The 16,181-nt window shown below is 46.3% G+C and overlaps 1 protein-coding gene across 5 annotated transcripts in view; it reads right to left on the reverse strand.

The window, feature by feature from the left end:
• Nucleotides 1–638: 638 nt before the first annotated feature.
• The window catches only part of GOLIM4 (golgi integral membrane protein 4), a 47,124-nt gene continuing 31,581 nt past the window's right edge, over nt 639–16,181 (reverse strand). For all 5 annotated transcript variants that reach the window (XM_068144948.1, XM_068144949.1, XM_068144952.1 and 2 more), the window contains 7 exons: nt 13,982–14,220; nt 12,475–12,551; nt 11,427–11,539; nt 10,144–10,311; nt 8,342–8,410; nt 3,578–3,658; nt 639–2,789 (listed from right to left, as the gene is read on the reverse strand). In XM_068144948.1, the coding sequence (XP_068001049.1) occupies nt 2,634–2,789; nt 3,578–3,658; nt 8,342–8,410; nt 10,144–10,311; nt 11,427–11,539; nt 12,475–12,551; nt 13,982–14,220 (903 nt within the window). In that variant the 3' untranslated portion in view covers nt 639–2,633. The remainder of the gene's footprint in view (nt 2,790–3,577; nt 3,659–8,341; nt 8,411–10,143; nt 10,312–11,426; nt 11,540–12,474; nt 12,552–13,981; nt 14,221–16,181) is intronic.

Genomic DNA, 16,181 nt, shown 5'->3' on the forward strand with positions numbered 1-16,181 from the left:
CGCAAAGCCAATCAGATCCTGGGCTGCATCAGGAGAAGTGTGGCCAGCAGGTCGAGGGAGGTGATCCTCCCCCTCTACTCAGCCCTGGTGAGACCCCACCTGGAGTACTGCCTCCAGTTCTGGAGCCCCTATTACAAGAGGGATCTGGAGGTGCTGGAATGTGTCCAGAGAAGGGCCAGGAGGATGATGAGAGGGCTGGAGCACCTCTCCTATGAGGACAGACTGAAGGAGTTGGGGCTGTTCAGTCTGCAGAAGACAAGGCTCTGAGGTGACCTAATTGCGGCCTTCCAGTATCTGAAGGGGGCCTACAGGAAGGCTGGGGAGGGACTGCTCAGGATCTCAGGTAGGACTAGGGGGAATGGAATGCAGCTGGAGGTGGGGAGATTCAGGCTAGATGTGAGGAGGAGGTTCTTCACCATGAGAGTGGTGAAGCCCTGGAATGGGTTGTCCAGGGAGGTGGTCGAGGCCCCATCCCTGGAGGTGTTTAAGACCAGGCTGGATGAGGCTCTGTCCAGCCTGATCTAGTGTGGGGTGTCCCTGCCCATGGCAGGGGGGTTGGAACGAGATGGTCCTTGTGGTTCCTTCCAACCCTGAATGATACTTCCTCTGCTAGTCCCAACAACAAACCATCACACTCATGAAAGCTCAGTAACTGTCTTCTACGTTTATTGACTGCAGTCAAGATTTATTATGCCTCAAATAATTAAATACTGCAACTGTGGCATTAAAAAATACAGGCCAGTTTACCAAAATAATTGTCTTCTGAAGATTATGTACATATTATACATTTTACAGTAGCATGTAAACTTTTATTTTATACATAAGGTAAATCTGATTGGTAACTAGAAAAACCCCAAACTACCCACTGACAAAACCAAAATACTCTCATGAAACACAAAGAGCTGGCTGGAAAGTTGTCAAGAATGGCAACCAACTATAAACTGAGTTAGTAGGGAAATGAATTAAATTACATTCAGATAAAAAGGTCAAACTAAAAACATTGCTAAGAATCATTAAAAAAAATAATAAAATAAAAGCAGTGGTGGTGGTGGAGGAAACCCAACCCCTCTCTGTTATATATTAACACACCCTTTCATGGCAGCTACCCTGCAGCTCATTTCCAGCAATGGGGCACAGCCTGGGAAATCCAGATTCCCATTCTCCTCTCAGCATACATTAAATAACAAGTGTCTGTACCAATACAAATATTGTATATACTCATGCACTGGGATTATGTTCATAGGAGCCTACCAAGGCACAATTTTTGTGCTCCTCCCCAACCCTTACATCTTGGCATGCAGTGCTAGAGGTGGTTGCTGTGCAAAAGGAACAAAACAAAACTTGTGTGGGATTTGTCTCTGTCTTTCCTAACTTCTAGACTGAGGCAGTCTCCAGTCTGATTTTTTGCACTAGAGGGCACAGAAATCCTTCCAGCATTGACATAAAAATGAGTAATGAAAAGGTAAAGGCCTTAGTTCAACATCTTGCACCAATCCTGTCAGCTCACACAATCACAGATTGTTAGGGGGTTGGAAGGGACCTCACCTAGTCCAAGCCCCCCCTGCCTAGAGCAGGATCACTCAGGGTAAATCACACAGGAACACATCCAGGTGGGATTTGAATACCCCCAGGGACAGAGACTCCACAAGCTCTCTGGGCAGCCTGGGCCAGTGCTCTGCCACACTCAGAGAAGAATATTTTTTTAACATGCCTTAACCCTGTTCACCAGGCTCCAGGAAGCACAGCACCCAAGCCATGAAATTCTATTTCTCTGGTCAAATATTTTATCTATTAACTAGAAAAACAAGAAATGCTCCTTCTGCAAATCTTCATTCCTGTGACAGCTGTAGTGTTTTGATTTGGCATAATGGCTCTTCAAGCCTAAATTGGTTTCTAGCTCACATCTTATCCCAGCACAGCACCATTTGCATTCTCTGCTATGTAGTGCATGTAATTGAAGTACCTAGGTATGCTCATTAAAATAAATGCATCACTTTAATTGTATATAAACAGCTGCCAAAATTAACAGCTGGTAACCTGGCTGCATTCTGAAGGCTTTGTGTAACTTGCATATTTGATAAGTGTTCTGCACCTAGAAAAGGCCTGGTCCTGCAAAGAGTTAGGCAAGTGCCTAACTTCAAAGGGCTGAAGGATCTCATGAGGTTATAAGGACTGACACTATCCCTGGGCCTCCATGAGCACCAGGGTGTGCCTTGGAGAGGCAGTGTGGCCAGCCCTTGGTCAGAGCAGTTGTATCAAGGAAGACAATGAGACCTGCTGGGTTTAGGCACTAGAAATATTCCCTCAGATGTTGAATGGATCTGGAATTAGACCAAGCCTATCTGTTGGCCTCAGACAAGGTGAAAGTGTTTTCCCAAATGGCCTTTACAAAACATGCCCCCAGAATTACAGGGAAACCTCTATGATGCCTATGTACAGCTTTAATAGAGAAGAAATCCTAACCTAGAGTATCAAAATACCATATTCATAGAAACCTAGGGCAGCATCTAATAGAAAAGTAAAAAGTGGGGAACACAACTTTCTTTTGGAAATTAAATATCCTAGAATGGATAAAATATCCTTAAAGGGATTTGTGTGCTGCAAAAAAACCCAACCCAAACAATTGAAGAGGATCACATCTCCCCCCGTCTACGTGTTTTTGCTGCAATGGCTCTGCCATCCTCCTCCTCTTCTTCCTCCTCATAGTTTTCTTCATGAACTTCTTTTTGGTTGGTCTCTTCTTGCATCTCTTGCTCTTGGTCTGCCCCTCCATTATTCTTTTCATCTGCCTGATAGAAGAAAATTTAAGAAGGATATTGAGACACTTGAAGGTGTCCAGAGAAGGGCAGTGAGGCTGGGGAGAGATGTAGAGCACAGCCCTGTGAGGAGAGGCTGAGGGAGCTGGGGTTGCTTAGCCTGGAGAAGAGGAGGCTCAGGGGAGACCTTCTTGCTCTCTACAACTACCTGAAGGGAGATTGTAGCCAGGTGGGGGTTGGTCTCTTCACCCAGGCAAGCAGAACAAGAAGACAGAGTCTTGAGCGGTGCCAGGGGAAGTTTAGACTCAAGGTGAGGAGAAAGTTCTTCACAGAGTTATTGGCCATTGGGATGTGCTACCCAGGGAGGTGGTGGAGTTCCCATCCCTGGAGGCATTCAAAAAGGGATTGGACATGGCACTTGAAGCCATGGTTCAGTTAGTCATGGGGTGTTGGGTGATAAGTTGGACTTGATCTCTGAGGTCTTTTCCAACCTTATTGATTCTGTGAAAATCAGATGCAGTGCAACTGCTGCTTTCCTTGTAGAGTTTATTTTAGGGCAATGAGATGAAGTTAAGGACAAATGGCTGTCAGGTGGAGTTGGCAGAATAGATGCACAGGGAAAGATTTTTTTTTTTCCAAAGGCTTCCAGGCAGCCAGAATTGCTGTGGGGGTGGATGAGCAAAAGGAAGTTAGGACAGGATAAAATTGTAAAGCCTATGATCTAAAGCAAGCTACACCCATTCATAGTCAGTGTGCCATGGTCACAGCTATGTCAAGTGTTGAACCACCCCACCCAGTTTGGGGCCTTACATAGTACTTACATTCTCCTCATTTTCACCATATGGCTCCTCAGCATTGTGCTCCAGTTCTCGTTTCTTCTCTTCAGTCAAATCTTCCTGGATCTGCAAAGCACAGAGATGTTCTGGAGCTTTTAATTTCCTTTAAAGAACTAGCCTCTGGCATGAGTGTATACATTTTCACAGCTACACTCTGCCAGAAAGAAGTTGTTTCAAAAGAAAGGGAGGAGAGGGCATAGAGAGGTTAAAGGGGGGGGAACCCCAGCAGCCCAATAATCAGGGAACTAATTTTGTCTGAAAACATAGTGAACTTTTAACTACAGTCTTCACAGGCCCTGTCATCACCAGCTAACACATTTAGATTTCCATTTCATGTTTTAACTTTACATATATATTATTTTCTCTTTGCCCTTCATGCAGAGTGAAAGTGTCATGACACAGTGAAGAGTCACTGCTGACACTTGCACCCCACTGTGCAACACTTGAACCATTTCAGTTCAGATACGTGATAACTTCACCCACATTTTCCCAGCAGCTGAGCAATGCTTCTGCCAGCTGCTTCTGGAAAACCACAGAAAAGCAAAGGGGGATTGGGAGCAAAGAACAATCTCTTCCAATTCTCTCCTCAGAGCAAGCAGGCCTCACTGAATCTGCTTTCCAGATGTTCAGATCTTGATCCATCACTTCTTTTGTGCATGTCAGCACACTCCCTCAGTTCCCTGTCCTGGTTAGGTGCAAATTTGAGAGGAGTGCTTTTCAGAGCAAACTTGATTTTCTTTTGGAGAATGCTGTTATGCAGATTTGCTCCAAATGGTGTCCTGCAACCCAGGTGAGATGCTTCTGTAAGGCTGTACAGCTCTCTCCATGGAGGGGGGAAAAGCTGTTTCACCTGGCTGAGAAGCATTCACCACCCACACCTGCCACAAAGAGCAAGGAGGAGCCTGCTGCTTTCAGCAGGGCTCTATCCCCCCAGCAGCTGCCATCACATTCTCCTGCAGAGCAGCAGCAGCAGCTTTCTCAACAGCATCAGTAGCAGGGGAGTATATTTAGCAGTCACTTCCAAGAAGAGGCAAAGCAGCCTGGGAACAAGTTCTTTGGGGTTCAGTATTGCTGCCAGAAGGGCAGCCATCAAACCTGGATCCCTTGGAGGGATATGGGGTAAAGATTTGAACAGTAATGTAGCATATTTGAGTCAATCTGCTAAAGAACCTTCCCTATTACAGCATCTTAACTCTTTCTTGATTGCTCACTCTTTGATACTTCCAGTAAGCAGACTGCTCACAGTCCCTTATGAAACATGTTCTAAATTACTTCCTGTAAGCCAAAGAGTGGTTGCCAAAGGCCAACTATTCCCAGTTCCTAATGACCTGGTTTGATTTAAGGAACAGAACTGGTGGATTCTAAGTGCATAGCAACTAATTGAGACAAAGTGTTCCCTGTAAGGAAGTAATGAGCAGCCATTTCTATTGCTTTTTGTAAATCATTACATATGAAGCAGAAAATAGCAATTGATTAGGTATGGATTGAAGAACTGCAGGGCAGCTTATGCTAGCAGGTACCTAACCAGTGTGCCATTCAACACAGGACTGAAAAAGTCCCTGCCCCTCCATTTCTCCTCCAGTTCAAAGCAATGTGCTAACAGCTCCGTGACTGTTTGACTCCACAGATAGTTGGGGCTTACAGAACTTGGATTGCTGAGGAGGAGCACAGATAAATCAAAGTCAGAGCTGAGGAGTAAGTAACTGGCCAGGGAAGCAGTTTGCCCAGAACAGCAGTGTGTGATTAGAGATGCAAAGCTAATGAGGTTTTCAGCGACCTTCAGGGGGGCTTGAGGTTTTCAGGGATTTCTTCCCTGTGTTGTGAATGTACAGGGTGGCCCTGTACATCAGAAAGACACTAGATGCCATTGAGATGGAGATTAGGGATGCTCGGGTTGAATGCTTGTGGATAAGAATTAGAGGGAAGACCAGCAGGGCAGACACCCTGGTTGGAGTCTGTTATAGACCACCCAACCAGGAGGAAGATGTTGACGAAGCATTCTATAGGCAGCTTAGGGCTGTCTCAAGATCTCCGGACCTTGTTCTCATGGGTGACTTCAACCTGCCTGACATCTGCTGGGAACTCAACACGGCAGAGAGGAGACAGTCTAGAAGGTTTTTAGAATGCATGGAGGACAGCTTCTTATCCCAGGTGCTGCGAGAGCCTACCAGGGGCAAGGCTATGCTTGACCTCCTCTTCACCAACAGGGAAGGACTGGTGGGCGATGTGGTGGTTGGAGGGTGTTTGGGGTCCAGTGACCACGAGATAATTGAATTCTCGGTTTTTGGTCAAGCCAAGAGGGGCGGCAAGAAGACCTCCACTCTGGACTTCCGGAGGGCAGACTTTGGGTTACTCAAGGAACTAATTCAGAGGGTTCCTTGGGATAAAGCCCTTAAAAACAAAGGGGTCCAGGAGAGCTGGACCTACTTCAATGAAGAATTGTTGAAGGCTCAGGGACAGGCTGTGCCAATGTGCCAGAAGATGAGCCGCCGGGGCAGACGGCCAGCCTGGATGGTTCATGAACTTTTAATGGAACTGAGGGAAAAAAAGAGGGTGTATCACCTTTGGAAGCGAGGGGAGGCAACCCACAGAATGTTTAAGGATGTTGCTAGGTCTTGTAGGAAGAGAATTAGGGAGGCAAAAGCACACCTGGAACTTAAACTGGCCTCTACTGTGAAGGACAACAAAAAGTCCTTCTATAAATACATTAATAGTAAGAGGAAGGGGAAGGAAAACCTCCACTCCTTGGTGGATACGGAGGGGAACATTGTAACCAAGGATAAGGAAAAGGCAGAGATACTTAACACCTTCTTTGCCTCAATTTTTACTAGAAGGGCAGAACGTCTTCCTGACAGCTGGTCTGCAGAGCTAGCAGAAGGAGCCAGGGAGCTGCACAGTTTCCCTATGTTCCATGAAGCGGTAGTTGGAACTCTCCTTAGCAGCTTGGATCCCCACAAGTCCATGGGACCAGATGGGATTCATCCTAGGGTGCTGAGAGAGCTGGCAGATGAGCTGGCCAAGCCACTCTCCATAATTTTCCAGCAGTCCTGGCTCACTGGCGAGGTCCCAGAGGACTGGAAGCTGGCCAATGTGGTGCCCATCCATAAGAAGGGCCGGTTGGATGAGCCAGGGAATTACAGGCCTGTCAGCCTGACCTCAGTGCCAGGCAAGATCATGGAACAGGTCATCCTGAGTTCAATAACACAACACTTACAGGATGGCCAAGGGATCAGGCCTAGCCAGCATGGATTTAGGAAGGGCAGGTCCTGCCTGACCAACCTGATCTCCTTCTATGATCAGGTGACCCGCCTGGTGGATGTGGGGAGGCCTGTTGATGTAGTCTACCTGGACCTCAGCAAGGCCTTTGACACCGTCCCCCATAGCAAACTGCTGGCCAAGCTGTCAGCCCATGGCTTGGACGGGAGCACACTGCGATGGGTTAGGAACTGGCTGGAGGGCCGAGCCCAGAGAGTGGTGGTGAATGGTGCCACATCCAGCTGGCAACCAGTCACTAGTGGTGTGCCCCAAGGATCAGTGCTGGGCCCTGTGCTCTTTAACATCTTTATTGATGATCTGGATGAGGGCATTGAGTCCATCATCAGTAAATTTGCTGACGACACCAAGCTGGGGGCAAGAGTTGATCTGCTGGAGGGTAGAGAGGCTCTGCAGAGAGACCTGGACAGGCTGGACAGATGGGCAGAATCCAACGGCATGAGATTTAACACATCCAAATGCCGGGTTCTGCACATTGGCCACAACAACCCCATGCAGTGCTACAGGCTGGGGTCAGAGTGGCTAGAGAGCAGCCAGGCAGAGAGGGATCTGGGGGTGCTGGTTGATGGTAGGCTTAACATGAGCCTGCAGTGTGCCCAGGCAGCCAAGAGGGCCAATGGCATCCTGGCCTGCATCAAGAACAGTGTGGCCAGCAGGAGCAGGGAGGTCATTCTGCCCCTGTACACTGCACTGGTTAGGCCACACCTCGAGTACTGTGTCCAGTTCTGGGCCCCTCAGTTTAGGAAGGATGTTGACTTGCTGGAACGAGTCCAGAGAAGAGCAACAAAGTTGGTGAGGGGTTTGGAACACAAGCCCTATGAGGAGAGGCTGAGGGAGCTGGGGCTGCTTAGCCTGGAGAAGAGGAGACTTAGGGGTGACCTTATCACTCTCTACAACTACCTGAAGGGAGGTTGTAGACAGGCTGATGATGGTCTCTTCTCCCAGGCACCCAGTACCAGAACAAGAGGACACAGTCTCAGGCTGCGCCAGGGGAGGTTCAGGTTGGATGTTAGGAAGAAGTTCTATACAGAAAGAGTGATTGCGCTATGGAATGGGTTGCCCGGGGAGGTGGTGGAGTCGCCGTCATTGAAGGTGTTCAGAAGGAGACTTGACGGGGTGCTTGGTGCCATGGGTTAGCTGTTTGGGTGGGTTGGATTGGTTGATGGGTTGGACACGATGATCTTGAAGGTCTCTTCCAACCTGGTTTGGTTTATTATTCTAATTTTATCTTTTCAATTATTGTACAATTAATACTGTGATGCATGGCAGACTAATGGATTGCAGCACATCAGCACCAGGAACTAGAAATATGCCCAGAAGCAGACAGCAGAGTAATGGCAAAGGCTTCCTAGGTTTCATAAAGTCAGACAAAGTGATTTGAGTTCATCATCTATCATAAAAGATACCAACACTGAATGCTAATGGAGGTGTGCTGTGCTACCTGAGTCTACATATGCCTGGTGCCTGCTTTCTTACCTCCTCTTCTCCCTCTTCTTGGTACTGTTCATCCACATTATCTTCCTGCTGGTCAGGATTTCCTGCCATCTGCACAAAGATCATATAAAAATTGCCTATTAACTCTAGAAGGCTGTAGGTTAAAGCTTCTTGTTCTGGAACTAAAACTTTATGTAAAGCAGAAGTAACAATAATAGCATGAGAACTTCTAGTATGTTCATTAGCATTAATGATAGCTCTGCTACATGATTTAGAGCTGCCCTAAATTAAAACCCAGACAACAGAATGATTGTAATATAAAATCACTTCAGAGAATAAAGCAAGACTTTCCATATTAAGCAGGAAGACAGTGAAGTATTCACCCCATTAAAGACCAATGCCACAAAAATACAGATTTGCTCTGCCTGGAGGAGTTCAGTGTACAGGGGGCTGAAATGTGCAGCATTCAGTGGAATGCCCAGGGAGGGAAAGTGACCATTCAGTGGATACAGAACTGGCTTGACAGCTGCACCCAAAGAGTGGCTGTCAACAGTCCATGTCCAAGTGGAATTGCTCAGAGACCAGTCCTGGGACCAGTCTTGTTTAATATCTTTGGTGACATGGACAGTGGCATTGAGCGCACCCTCAAAAAGTTTGATGACAGCAAGCTGTGTGGTGCAGCAGACACGCTGGAGGGAAAGGATCCATCCAGAGGGCCCTTGACAGGCTGGAGAGCTGGGCCCAAGCCAACCTCAGGAGGTTCAACAACACCAAGTGCAAGGCCCTGCATCTGGGTTGGGGCAATCTCAAGCACCAATAGAGAGTGGGCAGGGGCTGGCTTGAGAGTAGCCCTCAAGAAAAGGACCTGGGGTGCTGATGGATAAGAAGGTCAACATGAGCCAGCAGTGTGCACTTGCAGCCCAGAAAGCCAATCACATCCTAGGCTGCAGCAAGAGAAGCAGAGCCAGCAGGTCGAGGGAGGTGATTCTCCCTCTTTACTCCCTTTTGGTGAGGCCACACCCAGAGTACTATGTCCAGTTCCAGAGCCTCTGTTATAGGAAGGATCTGGAGGTGTTGCAGCATGTCCAGACAAGGGCCATGAGGATGATTAGAGGGCTGGAGCACCTCCGCTATGAGGATAGACTGAGGGAGTTGGGGCTGTTCAGTCTGGAGAAGAGAAGGATCTGAAGAGACCCTATTGTGGCTTTCCAGAATCTGAAGAGGCCTACAAGAAAGCTGGGGAGGGATTTTTTTAGGGTGTTAGGGAGTGATAGGACTAGGGGGAATGGAACAAAAATAGAAATGGGTAGACTTAGACTGGATATGAGGAAGAAATTCTTCCCCATGAATGTGGTGAGAGACTGGCACAGGCTGCCCAGGGAAGTGGTGGAAGCCTCATCCCTGGAGGTTTTTAAGGCCAGGCTAGATGTGGTTCTGAGCAACCTGCTGTAGTGTGAGGTGTCCCTGCCCATGGCAGAAGGGTTGGAACTGGATAATCCTTGAGGTCCCTTCCAACCTTAACAATTCTATGATACTATGACACCACTGCTTATAGCTGAGAGCTGATGGTAGGCAAGCAGCACAAGAGGAGTTTTGTGCAAGGACATGATGATGGTATGAAGGGGAGTGCTGGCAGGGGCTTGTGTTAAGGTGAATAGAGGGATCCTGATGAGGCTACAGAACCTCGCTGAGTGGAGCCAGTGATGAAAGACAGAGCCATGTACCACCATGTGTCACATGGCTTAGAGGAGGCCTTTAAAAAAGTCAAAGTTCAGTGTTCTCTCACCACTGAGCTACATTGTCCTTCAAAAGGACCTACAGATGCTTCCCTTCCCTTTACTAACCACTAGGTGCTCTTCCATTCCCCTGCGTCCTTGATTTGGACTGGTTTGCTTGTGCTGTTCATTTTCATCTGGTAGATTTTCTTCTCTCTCTTGCTCAGCTTCCTCAAATTCATCTTCTCCCTGATTGTTGGGGTCATCAGCAGGATTCACATCTTCCATGGCTGCCTTCTGTAATTTTCAAAAGTGAATGTTAAATATCTCAGCCAAATTCCATTTCACTTGAAAGCTACCCTAGCATGAGCTGTGTTAGAGTCAACTCTGTACCCCCTGAAACCAGCTGGAACCTCTCTACAGGCATCAGGGCTCAGCAGACCAAACTCCAGCCAATAAATGTCCACTGCTGAGAGAAAAAGTACTGCAGTGCTCAGCACAGACAGCCCTGCAGTATGGTACCTGTCTGCTAAAACCCAGATTGAATCCACTGACTTATTGCACAGAGGCTGTGACAATTCCTGATAAGACCCAGGTGAAAACAGATAAGGGTTTATATGCTCATGGCTCAACAGAGCTGATGTGATCTTTCAGTACCAGTCCATCCTGCAGTATTGACCTTGCCTATGTCTGCAATAAAACAAACACCAATCACTCTTCATCATGCTCTGCCATTCAGAAAATGAACGTTTCCTTTCTGCTTATCATTCAGTGAAGCATTTCTGTTATCTTTATAGCTAATGAGTTAAAGATCCTGTAGAAACATTTATCATACAACTTAATCTGCTGAGAGGGAGGGGACTAAGACATTTGGTGTGATGGAACATCAAGCCTGTCAATGCTGGAACTTGGGAGAAAGCACAGCACTGAATCTCCTGCATCCAAATCTCTGTGCCATCCATGCATGTCACAGCTGTGTTGAGTACTAGGGAATGTCCTCTCTCTAGATCTCACACCTATGTACTGACTCCAGCTGGTTTCATTGGCTATTGAGTTGGCTTTTACCCTCTTCACTCACCACAGCATGGAAAGTACCATCACCCCTCTTCCTCACCACCCATGAGTTACTGCTCTCACTCTTTGGAATCCAAGTTTTACCTGTTCAAGTCCCAGCTAAGTACATATCAGAAAAACAACCTCCTCCCAATGAGAAAGCTTTCCTTGATTTCTTCCCAGATCAGTAAGGAGAACTTTAAATAGATCCTAGATGTAGATTTAAACTGTCAAACTTGTCTTCCTAGCAGACCCCTCCGGTTCATCTTATTTCTGTACCATGCAATTATGTTAGATGAGACTTCTGGGTTTTCACTTCAGTAACGACTGCAATCCATAGCGTCTTAATTCGTACTCACTGATTCATCAGCCTGCTGATTTTCTACTTGATGTTCTGGTTCTTGCTGTTCATTTGCATTCTTTTGCTCATCATCTTCACCTCCATGCTGGTGCTGGTTGTCACGTTCATAAGCTGACAAATGTTTTGATATTATTATTGCGTTGCGGCAGTTTCTACTTTGCCTTTTTTATAAACCCCTACAATTGTTTTGGTTGGAAAAGACATTTAAGATCCTCAAGTTCTACCATTAGCTAACTCTCTGGTGCTACACCATCTCCCTCAGCACCACATCTCTGCATCTTTTCAATACCTCCAGGGATGAAGATTCAACCATCTCCCTGGGGAACCTGTTCCAGTGTTTGAGAACTCTTTCTCAAAGCAAAGAAGCTTCTTCTGATACCCAACCCAAACCTCCTCTGGTGCAACTTCAGGTCCCTTCCACCTGTCCTATCACTTGTTACTGGGGAGAAGAGACTGACCCCCATCTCACTCCAACCTTCTCTCTGGTAGTTGTAGAGAGCAATGAGGTCCTCCTACAGCTTAATTTTCTCCAGACTAAACAACCCTAGTTCCTTTACCTGCTCCTCACAACACTTCACCAGCTTTGTTGTCCTTTTCTTGCCCTGCACTGATACCTCAATGTCTTTCTTGTAGCAAGAGGCCCCAAACTGAACCCAGTACTCAAGGGGTGGCCTCACCATCTGTGCTTTTAGCAGTAGGCAGCCTTTACCTGGGAAGCTTGCCTGAGTTTTACTGCTAGTAGGTAACAGACTCAAAAAGACTTCATCGTTTTAAGAGATGACACAAAATCATAGTTCAGAGCCAGGAATGCAACCAAGTGCCCTGTCCTTGTAGCTAAATCAAAAGAAGCCTTTTCCTTTCAGGAATGTGGGTATGATCTTTAGTATTTCTCTGAGTTCAGGCAGTGTTATTTGAGCTCTTGGTTTTGAATTGCAAGCTTCTGTTTCACGTGAATCCAAAGCGGATATGAAATGAATATTAAAACCTCAAATGAAAGGCAGTACACAGGGAACATGAACGTGGTAGGGGCATACACTTTATCTTACCTCCCTCCTCTTCCTGGATACCTTGATCTTCTTCCCCTTGAACAATATCATGGTCCACATTATAATGAGCCTGTTGGCTGAAGAAATTGAATGCAAATACATCATTTCAGTTTCAAAAAAGTGTGGTTTTGCTTTAATAATCAAACGTTCCTACTGCATCTCTGCCTCTCCTGGCTTCTGCTAGAATGAGCTCAAATTTACCCCTCTATTACCTACTATTTTTTCACATCACCTTTCCTGCAAGAAGATATGTTTTTTTAGTACAGAGACTGTGGTGTTTGTTGCCCTACTACAGCAACTTCTGTGCTTGTATTTCTCTACACATCAGTGGGAGCCTCCTTTTATAAAGCTGCTATGTTAGTATATTCCATAATCAAAGCAGTAATCCTATGAGCTGGAAGGAAAGAACCTCTCAGATAAAGGGTCATAAACTAGGTGGATTAGTTATTTTGCTGACAAAGCAGTTTGAGTTTAATCTTGAAAAGGGTTTGTTTATGTGGTTGTTCTTGCCAGACTGCATATTTTGACTAGCAATTTGTGAAAGGCGCTCTCCTACCCAAATCCTTTTAGAACATGGGTCACATTAATATTTCAGTGTTTCAGCAAAGAAATTTCAGTGGGCTTAGGGTTCCAAAACACAAAAGAGAGTCACTAATGATTTAAAACTAAGCAGAAGCACAGGCAATGTGATGTGGAGGGTGGAAGGCAGGTAGAAGCTGCAATGCCATGGCTATAACTGCATGCACAGTAACTTTATGACACCAAAAGGTGTTGGTTTCTCCTGAAGCCATGCTTTTGTCTCTCCAATGCAAATAATACCAGTCACTCTTGTCCAGAAAGTCCTCATGGAATTACTTAAAAACAGCATCTCACATTTAAGAGGAACTTTAGCTTAGGTACTTAATGCATACCTGATACTGGAGCTCCTCAGCACTACAAGATCATCATTGCTGCTTAGTGGAAAATAATTACTAATTTAAAACAAGCTGTAAGACAAGGGGCATTGTATGCCAGAAGCCCCTAACTTCTCCCAAGGGTGTGCATGGCAATGTGTATTCACTGCTCCAGACTTCAGAGGCTTCCAGAGTGAAAGGAAAGAGAAAACAACAAAAAGGAAGGAAAAATCCCCTAAAATAGCAATCAGCTTTCTTCTTGGGGAAAAAAGAGATCATAGAATGAACCAGCTTAGAAAAGACCTCAGAGATCATCAACTCCAACCTATTCCCTCATACCTAACATCTCCTGACAATTAAACTATGGCTCCAAGTGACACATCCAATCCTTTTTTGAACACCTCCAGGGGCAGGGACTCCGCCACCTCCCTGGGCAGCACATTCCAATGGCCAATTACTCTTTCTGGGAAGAACTTTCTCCTCACCTCGAGGAGATGAGCCCCACCGAATTTAGTTTCTGGCTTGTCTATGTTTACAGCACTAAACCACCCCTTTGGTGCCAGCCATAAAACCTAGAGCACAGGCCATGACCAAGTGAAGTAAAAGAATTGAACCTCAGCCTGGTTTTGTAGAGTTTTTCTCCTTGTTCTGCCTGTTTCTGCAGCTGAAGCTCTTTCTCTTGAAGCTGTTGCTGCCGTAGCAGCTGCCCTCGCAGCCTTTGCTGGTGGAGTGATTCCTGATGTTCCCGCAGCTGGTTGGCTTCCTCTGCTCTTTGGGCTGCAAGGTGCTGTTGCTCCAGTTGTTGTTCATAAGCTGTCTTCTGTCTCTTTGTTACAGCTTTTGTTGATGTTATCTGTCAGAGGAATGTGTTAGTCACAGATTAATCATCATTGCAATGATCAGAAACAAGCAGGCAGAAACCTGTGTCAAGAGGGAAAATGCTGCAGATGCCTTATGCAATGGGTACAATCACAGCAAAGTAATTTTCACTTTCCTTGTCTCTGCTTAAAGATTAATTAGTTTGTTTTTGAAGAGAGGCTGGAAGTGTTAGGGTATTTGTGAAGGTCATGAGGATAGAAAAGGAGATAAGGGATGTGGGGAAGCTGTGCTTCTCTTACACATCAATAATCATAAATCATAGAATGGTCTGGGTTGGAAGGGACCTCTAAAGGTCATCCAGTCCAACCCCTCCTGCAGTAAGGAAGGAGCATCCTCAACTAGATCAGGTTGCCCAGAGCCCTGTCAAGCCTCACATTGAATATCTACAAGGATGTGGCCCCAAGCAACCTGTTCCAGTGTTCCACTACCCTCATGGTTCAGAACGTGTTCCTAACATCCAATCTAAATCTGCTCTTCTCTAGTTCAGAGCCATTGCCCCTGCAGGCCTTTGTAAACAGTCTCTCTCTAGTCTTCTTGCAGACCCACTTCAGGTACTGGAAGGCTGCTATTAAGTGTCCCTGGAGCCTCCTCTTCACCAGGCTGAATACCCCCAACTCCCTCAGCCTGTCTTCTAGAGGTGCTCCACCCCCCTGATCATTTCATAGTCCTCTGGACCCTCTCTATCAGGTCCATGTCCTTCCTATTGAAGGCTCCAGACCTGGACACAGTAGTCCAGGTGAGGTCTCACCAAAGCAGAGTAAAGTGACAATCACTTCTCTGGATCTGCTAGCAATGCACCTTTTGATGCAGCCCAGGATGTGATTGGTCTTCTGGGCTGCAAGCTCACACTGCCTGCTCATGTTCAGCTTCTCATCCATCAGCAACCCCAAGCCCTTTTCCACAGGGCTGCTTTCTATCACCTCATCCCCCAGTCTGTACGGATAGTGAGGAAGGTTTTGATGGCTGACAATTAAGACAGCAAATATGCTCCAGTGATTTAACTGGTGGGTTCAGCAGGGGCTGCTTTGAGCCTTAAGTTAGACACTGCACAATTTTTACAGTCAGCAGTAACTTTAACTCGTTTCACAGCTTAAGCTACTGCTGCTCTAATCCACTGCACCTCTCCAGCAGTGGCTTCTCATCACACTCCTGTTATACAATTAATCTGCTTACAAAGCCCAAGGTGAGATCAGTAAAATATATTTTGCACTGGAGATTGGATCTAGAATGCAAATCTGGGATTTGCTGGTTTTATTTAGAGCTGCAGAGAGCAAGCTACGCTCTGATTTCCCCTGGCTGCTCCAGTCATGTTCACCTTGCAGTTCAGATTTCCTGTCAAATGCCAGTGAACATTTAGATGGGAATGTGTTTCCAGAAGGTAGGTGTATCTGACAAGGAAACACACTGCAGCTTGATGAAATGCATCAAATGAGTAAGGCAGGACAGCTCACCAAAGTGGTGAAGATGAGTCTCATTCTATCTTTTCCCCATCAGCCACCACAGACCTCAAGTTTAAAGTAGGAGAGGGGATTTGAGCTGATTGCTCTTTTTTCCCATCTGGTGCTTTTTATCAGCAGAATTAATGTTCATTAGGCTTCATCTGGCAAGCACTGCAGTATGCATGTGCTGAAGCTGAGTCTGAATCCTCTGCATCCGAGTGCTTTGAATTCTAAATATTCTATGGCTATGTCCTGGTTTGATCTAGAACAGAACTAATTCTGGTCAGTGATTTGACTTCCTAGCTCAGTCTCTGCTCAGTGTTACCACTTTCTGAAATTCAGGGCAGGTTTGCACAGCCAGGGGCTGCTTCTAGCACTGACAGGGAGAGTTCCAAGGGCTGGGGGTGCAGAAAGGCTCTGACTTGCTCCTGTGCAGACCAAGGGCACTGCCACCTCTTGTGCCCCACCTTCACAGATTCATAGAATGGTTTGGGTT

Source organism: Melanerpes formicivorus, unplaced genomic scaffold, assembly GCF_026170545.1.
Source record: "Melanerpes formicivorus ecotype bairdi unplaced genomic scaffold, bMelFor1.0.p_v2 SCAF_12, whole genome shotgun sequence".
NCBI classification, from domain to species: Eukaryota; Metazoa; Chordata; class Aves; order Piciformes; family Picidae; genus Melanerpes; species Melanerpes formicivorus.